This window comes from Trichinella spiralis, assembly GCF_000181795.1.
Source record: "Trichinella spiralis strain ISS 195 chromosome Unknown Scfld4, whole genome shotgun sequence".
NCBI lineage: Eukaryota > Metazoa > Nematoda > Enoplea > Trichinellida > Trichinellidae > Trichinella > Trichinella spiralis.
In genome coordinates, this window is record NW_003526943.1 from 9,488,678 (window position 1) to 9,495,869 (window position 7,192).

The 7,192-nt window shown below is 34.1% G+C and overlaps 2 protein-coding genes and 1 non-coding gene across 3 annotated transcripts; 1 reads left to right on the top strand and 2 right to left on the bottom strand.

Moving 5' to 3' along the window:
* Tsp_02340 lies at nt 1-73 on the bottom strand. Its single transcript has one exon. It is a non-coding gene; the product is annotated as a tRNA-Phe (tRNA).
* Nucleotides 74-1,835: 1,762 nt separating this feature from the next.
* On the top strand, nt 1,836-5,577 carry Tsp_02339 (choline/ethanolamine kinase). The gene is made up of 7 exons (XM_003378103.1): nt 1,836-2,017; nt 2,088-2,307; nt 2,686-2,819; nt 3,113-3,229; nt 4,498-4,556; nt 5,045-5,376; nt 5,437-5,577. The coding sequence occupies exons 1-7, from the start codon at nt 1,836-1,838 to the stop codon at nt 5,575-5,577; spliced, it is 1,185 nt and encodes a 394-aa protein (XP_003378151.1).
* A 1,121-nt stretch (nt 5,578-6,698) lies between these two features.
* On the bottom strand, nt 6,699-7,131 carry Tsp_02338 (conserved hypothetical protein; the record flags this gene model as incomplete). The annotated part of the gene is made up of 2 exons (XM_003378104.1): nt 6,699-6,875; nt 6,943-7,131. Coding segments are annotated over 2 exons (366 nt in total), but the record flags the coding sequence as incomplete, so codon positions are not given.
* Between the last annotated feature and the right edge of the window lie 61 nt (nt 7,132-7,192).

Below are 7,192 nucleotides of genomic sequence, written 5' to 3' on the forward strand. Positions count from 1 at the left end.
TGCCACGAGCCGGGATCGAACCAGCGACCTTTAGATCTTCAGTCTAACGCTCTCCCTGCTGAGCTATCGCGGCGAACGTTTTTTCTCAAATTTTGCTATAAGTGCAAAGCACAAGCTGCATTAATAATATTATTTACTTAAATTGTGTAAATTTTTTGTTCAATTTAAAAATTTGTCTGTAAAAACATACTTATCAACAGTTGAAGGGGAAATATAAAATTTCATTTAATACAGCATGTTTCAAATTTGAAATTTGTATTTCTCGATTTTGTTATGCATTCAACAATAAACAAGTAACACGCTTTTACGCTTTTGCAAGACAAAAAGAAAAGAAGCTGAAAAAAAACGATCAATGCCAATTAATTTTTTGAATATTCTCTTTGCTTGGACAACAAGTTTTTTGCCGTGTGAATTATAAAAAAAAGGACAAGGTTTTAATTCGATGAAAGAAAAAATTACAGAAGAATTGTAATTGATAATAGAAAATTATGCATCAATTTCGAGCGACATGAAACGATAAAACATTTAATGAACAGGTTTAGCGACGATGTCGTTTGATTTTGAACAACTGCAATTTGCCTACATTGGTGAAATTGTGAAAACGATAATTTCTATATCCAGACTGTCGTTGTCCCACTGGCCAACTTCAAAATTCAACTATACAACTACTATCAAGGCACTTTTGCAAGAGTAGAAGAAGGGGAAGAAGCAGAAGCGGAACTAATATTGGAACAGAGCAGCAAACAACGCCCCAATCTACTGATAATTATCAATACAAATAGCACCGCCCACGCTTGATTATTTAATCAACACCAATATCAAACACACCTCTATTACAAATGACAACATTCTCACGAAATACGGTACGAATATTTTCAATTTGTTCAGCTTTATATATTCTCTTTTTTTTATAATTTCATTTTATAAATGGACAAAAATAAATATTTTTTTTATTCAATTAAATGAAAACTTTATTACGTCATTTCATCTCTTCTCATTATTCACCATATATATATATATATATATGGATATATAGATTCTTTTGTTTTCTATTTTAATCTTTAAACAGGTCTTCCATCTCTTTTTCGTAAATGAATTGAAATTTCAAAAAAATTTACAAGAAAAATTTTGTAATATTAATAATAATAATTATTATTATTATGAAGCATACGCGCATTTATTGACTGACATTTTTAAACTTATAAATATGCACGCCTTTTTTTAATATTAAACACTTGTGTTAAATTGTTGTTTTCAACTGCATTTTCTATTACTTAGCTGTTTGCATGATTTCTTTTTCTAATACACAACATTGAATGTGTATTTCAATTAATTAAAATGAATCACACACTAGTTTTTTTTTGTGTCAACTGAACATTTTACGTCAAATTACATGCGTGAAATATTTGTTTTTTTTTCTACATTTTTGTTATTTCTCTCCTCTTCGAATTGAACATGTTGAATGTAAGAGTAAAATTCTTTATAATTTCAACAATCTGAATTGTCATTTTTTATTTTAATTCTGTTTTTAATTTTTTTAAATATGTATTATACTGTGATTCATAACAGTGTTAGTTTTTTTAATGAAAAACTGTAAACTGATACAACTTGTTAATATTTACTTTCATTATTGTATTCACAACTTGAAGCAAAATTAATATTATTTGTTATCTAGCAATTTTTATATTAGTTGTGTTTAATTAAACTTGATTGTCAATTTTGTATGAACCGTAGACGTCAGTCAGCGCTGGCAAACATCACTGGTGTTGCGTTCAGCGTTAGTTGTGACTTGCGATTTAATTGCATTCATGTTGCTTAAGCTCGACAATTTGAAAATGGAGAAAGGTACATGCAGAAGCTTTCGTGATTTGAAATCTGTTCTCAGCAAAGTTATCCTGAGCGGAACACCGGATTTACCACTCGCGGTTAAAGAAAGGGCGTTGTCACTTTGCGCATGTTTTCTCGGCGGTGCCTGGAAAGAAGTGCCTATTCAAAAATTTTCCATTCAACGAATGAGGTGCACAAATTTTGCCATTCTATTTGTTAAAATTTCTGTTTCTACTCTGCCGGTGTCGATTTGATTTCAGCGGTGGCTTGAGTAACGTTTTACTGTTATGCCAGCATGAGCTGGATGTTTATCCGGACAGTGCTGTGCCGTGCAAGATTTTATTACGAATTTATTTCAATCCTGAAACAGAGACGAACGTTGTCGAAGAAAGCGTCACATTTATGCTACTGTCGGAAAGACAACTTGGACCGAAATTGTACGGAATTTTTCCGGGCGGTCGTCTTGAAGAATACATTCCGGTATGCATTTCTTTCTTATTTATGAAATTTAATTATTATTATCGTCATATCAAGGAATAAACCCTGTCAATTAAGCCGAGTTTGATCATTTTCGTTGATCAAGCTGTGCCGATGACGAGGGAAATTATATGTGAACGCATGTTGCATCATAATTTTTGTTTTATGAGAAGCATACTGCGTACAATTTTTGTAAACAAAATATTCAGAGTAGCATTTTTCTTCTTTACATCCGCAATGTAATTTTCAATGTTCCTGATTGATTGGTACGGTACGCATGCGGAGGTCACCACTGCATGCAACTGAGCACTTTATCATTTGATTGACCTTGATTTGATTGAATTATTTTTCACTAACCTTGCCCGTCGATGCATTTTTCAGTCTCGCCCTCTTTCTGTATTGGAAGTTCGCCAGTCGCACTTTTCTAGACAAATTGCTGCGAAAATGGCACAGTTTCACGCTCTCAGCGTTCCACTAAGCAAAGAGCCGACGTATCTTTTCGATGCACTGAAACGGTAATTTTTGGCTATGCATTTGGCTAATTTAAAATCAAAAGAGAAAAAGCATTTCTTTTTTATTTGTTTCACAAAAATGTGATTGTACAGTGTTACGGTTGTTTGTTAGCTTGAAAAGAGAGCAGAAAATTTTATTGCATCTAGTTTATCTTGTTATAAACGAAATTTTATTCGTTTGTATTTTGGAAAGAAAACTTTTACTATTGTTAAATGAATGGGGGATGATTTGTTGATTAGCATCAATTTTTTTTATGTTTGTGCAATTTTGCATTAATTAATTCGATTATTTCCAGGTGGATGCGTCAGTTGAAGAACAACGCGGATCGGTTTCCGGAATTTTTAGTTCGTTTCGACAACCAAGTAATTTCGCTGAACGAGGAAAGACTGTTGCAAGAGATCAACTTGATCAGGTAGGCTTTTCAATATTGAAGCGAAAGGCAGACATCCTACTTTCGCGTGATTCGTAAGTGTTCTCTTTGCTTGAATGGTGATTATTAAATTTGAAATATCATCCAAGCGATATCTGCACTTTATTTATGCACTGTTTTTATTTTTGTTATAACTTTTTGAAAGTTATCTTCATTCATCCTCTTGATTTATTCACATCGCACGAGATGGTTCAGCATTTGTTGTAAGATCCATTCATTCATCCATTCATTCACAGCCAGAAAAGTTGAGAGTGTGTATTATTCTTTTCTTTTTTTTTTTTACAATTTCACCATCACAATTTGGCTTGTTTGTCTCTATGAGGTGATGTAAAATGCTCGCAGTTAATTCAGTCAGTCAGTCTACTTGTGCTTTCTCCGGTTGCTTGGTAAAACAAAAAGCATGGTGGAAAATTGGAAGAAATGAACAAAGCTTGCTTTCAGATACCGTTGAACAATTGTCATCAACTTGTTGTCTCGTATTGTGTATCGTGGAAATGCGTTTGGAGACAGCGCCCATCAAAAAATTAATAAATATCTCGGCGATAAATAAGAGTAACTGAAAAAGAAGAAGATCCACCGTATGTGTGTGTGTGTGTATGTCTGTGTGTATTTGCCATTAAGCGAGCAGAATGTGCTGACATGTTAGGCTTTTTCTTCTAGATGATTTTTTTTGATTTCTGAGGTTGATGTATTTTTTATAGTCTGATTAGAAAGGCGCTTCTTTATGTGTTCAGAAACTCTACACACATCGCTCTCTCTCTCTGTCTCTCTCTCTCTTACTGGCATTTTTCAATTCTGGTAAGCGGGACAGTGCCGGCGAGTAAGCTTGAGCAACAGTTGTTTTATTATTATTTTGTTCAATTTAATCGAATTATTTCTAACCCCCGCTAGTTCAAGGTACGTGTCCATCTTGGGATATAATAGTTTGCCGAAGCTGGTTGTATTGTATGTGAGAAAGCCAGTATCAAATATACAAAAACAAAACAAAACAAAAACTATCCAAAATATCTAAAGCTTCATTTTTGCTTTTCTTCGTTTTTGCCACGTGTCTGCGAGCACGTCAAATCAGATCACAGGCTGTGGTAGTGGACGGCGACAGTTGTGCTTGTTGTAGTAAGCCAAGCCATTGCTTATTTCTGAGCGCGTGTGTGCTGCATGTGTGTGCGCATCGTCGGCCGGCGAACTGTGGACCACGTTTTGTATAATCGACCATTTGTATGATATTTGCATTTTTTTTCTCCTCTTTTCAGAGATTTCACCGACAATTGCAAATCGCCAGTCGTGTTTTGTCACAACGACATTCAAGAAGGTGGGAATTCATTTTCTTTTTTTTTTCTCTTTGTACAATTTTACAATAAATTTGATAAACTCGAAACTGTCAACGCATCAAGTAAACAGTTTTCCAATAAGTAAAGCGTCTATTATCCAGTGCTTCACCAAATGCAAAGCGTCGAATATGCATTGACATTATTATTATTGTTATTATTTTATTTTTGAAAAAAATAAAAGTAATTCAAAATTAGTTTGTAAGAGGAAATTTTTTTGAAAAAAGTTCTGCACGGTAGATATCATCCTGCTTTTCATTTGAAGGTGTGAACATTCTTACAGTATGAACTTTACTTAATTATCATTTATTGTAATTTTTGTTTTTTGATTTTTCCATTTTCACTTAGGGAAATTTGATTTTTCAGGTAACATACTTCTTCCAAATGAATGTTCTTCTCACAAAGGTATCATGTTTATCGACTTTGAATATTCAAGTTATAATTATAGGTATGTATACATATTTTTTTTCAGTCAGTCGAATGAGCATGTTAATGAAACAAATGCTTGTGCAATGTTTTAGAGGATTCGATTTAGCCAATCACTTCTGCGAATGGATATTCGATTGTACTATTACCGAGCCCCCAGGCTTTGTTGTAGAACCGTCTCATTTTCCCACCGAAGCTGAACAGTTGCAATTTTTTTCTTCTTATTTGGAAGAATTGAAAAAGCCAGTCGACGCGGATGTTTTAGAATTTATGTTGCAAGAAGTATCCGGTTTCGTGCCTGTATCGCACTTGCTTTGGGGAGTTTGGGCATTGTTGCAAAACATCGTTTCACCAATGCAAGCGGATTTCAACTTTATGGTGTGTTTTTCTGTTCTTATCCACATATTCCCATATTAACAACGCTAACGTATATTCTAGGAGTATGCCAAAACTAGAATGTCCTTGTATTTTCATTTAAGGCCGACTTTGCTGCGTGCATTGCCGCAGTATCGTCATTTTCTAGCAGATCATACTGACATGCTAGAACTGGCACAGTCGCAGGCAGTGTTCACTCGATGATTCTCTTCACTGCACTAATCCTGGTAGGTTTTCCATCTTCTTTTTCAGAGTTTAAAACTTTTAGCCTGAATTCTATAAACCGTTCTGTAAATTTTCTTACTGTTCTAATTAATAAATGTAAGTGATCTCTGAAATTCCTCGACTCACTGTCATGAGAGATATCCAATTAGCATTTACAATTAATTTTTTGATGTGCCATCTGTTTGCTCGGTTTCACTTTCATTTTCGACGTTAAATTCATTTTTTGCTCGTTCACTCTTGTAAATTTGCACGAAAATGTATATATCTGTTTTTTATTATTTTTTTATTTGAACACTTTCGTTTTTCTATCAGTTTTACTTTTCTGTGAGGCAAACTTGCATCGCCATTGAAGAAAATTGTAATAAAGTAGAAAACATTGCCATGGCCGACATTGGCAAGCAAATAAGCACGCATACATAATGCATACAAACACCCACACACACACACACAAGTTGCTTTCAGTTGTACTGATAATTTTTGTCTGTATGTTTGTTTGATGACTACGTTTCATGCAAACTTATTTTCTGTCGATGAATTTTAGGAACGAATGATACAGTTGCACCGACAAAGTATTCGCACCGTTGTGATTTAAATTAAAAAAAAACAATTTTCTTACAACTCAATCGTCTGCACTTCACAATGATTTATCGATCTGTTTTGTATAGCAGGTTTGTCAGCATGCATGGCTAACCAACCGGTTTAACAAAAAATTCTTAAACTGAATTTTCATATCTGTGTGCCTTTGTGCAATTATGCATCATCGTAATAATTTAGAAATTAAGATTTTTGATTATATTATCCGAAAGTGCATTCATTCATTCATTCATTGGAATGAAAAGAGAAAGACTGCGGTGAAATTGGAATTTAATTTTTCAAATTTTATCCACACACATTTTATACTTGTTAACGTGATATATTACTGTTGATCTATATATCTATATATATATATATATGTTCAGAAGTAAACCAGTACGGTAATTTAATTGTCACGTTTTATCGTTTTTTCTTTTTCCAACTGTGCATATTTTATTTACTGCTGTATTAAGAATAGTTTTTTTTTGTTTTATCTATTTTGAGAATAATAATTTTTCAATGAAAAGTTAAATAAATTTCCATTTGTGTGTAACTGGTGGAAAAGCGAACAAATCCGGGTGGCCGAAATGCGAAATTTTGTTCTGCCATTCGGTTTTTGACCACTGGAATGGTGATTGCGTATCGTATGTGGGACCACTGATGGCGACAAATTGTAGCCGGAGAGCCATTTCGACGTTGGTTGCCTGTTGAAAAAAAGGGGCAAAAAATACTGCTCTTGTTTTATTTGGGGGAATTTCAAATTTCACTTACTTTCACATCCGTGCCTCCGTGACTTCGAAAACCAAGCGCTTTGAATGGGTAGATTCCATTTTTATCGTTCAGATCGTTGCGTGCAGAAATGGCATTTTCCGCACTGTACGGAGGTGTGCAGTTGCAAGCCGACAGCGGATCTTTTTTGAAATCGTTGTAACTGAACAAATGGGAAAACGGCGAAGCGTGCTAAAAATTTTTGGAAAAAGCATCTCAAACGGTCTTTTACCGCATTAGTCGAAGCAGAGAT

Bases quoted from the DNA above. Each gene is read 5' to 3' on its own strand.
- Tsp_02339 (XM_003378103.1), top strand. From the start codon at position 1,836: ATGGAGAAAGGTACATGCAGAAGCTTTCGTGATTTGAAATCTGTTCTC. The intron at 4,557-5,044 runs GTGGGAATTCAT...ATTTTTTTTCAG, and splicing joins TCACAACGACATTCAAGAAG to TCAGTCGAATGAGCATGTTA. The intron at 5,377-5,436 runs GTGTGTTTTTCT...CGTATATTCTAG, and splicing joins AAGCGGATTTCAACTTTATG to GAGTATGCCAAAACTAGAAT.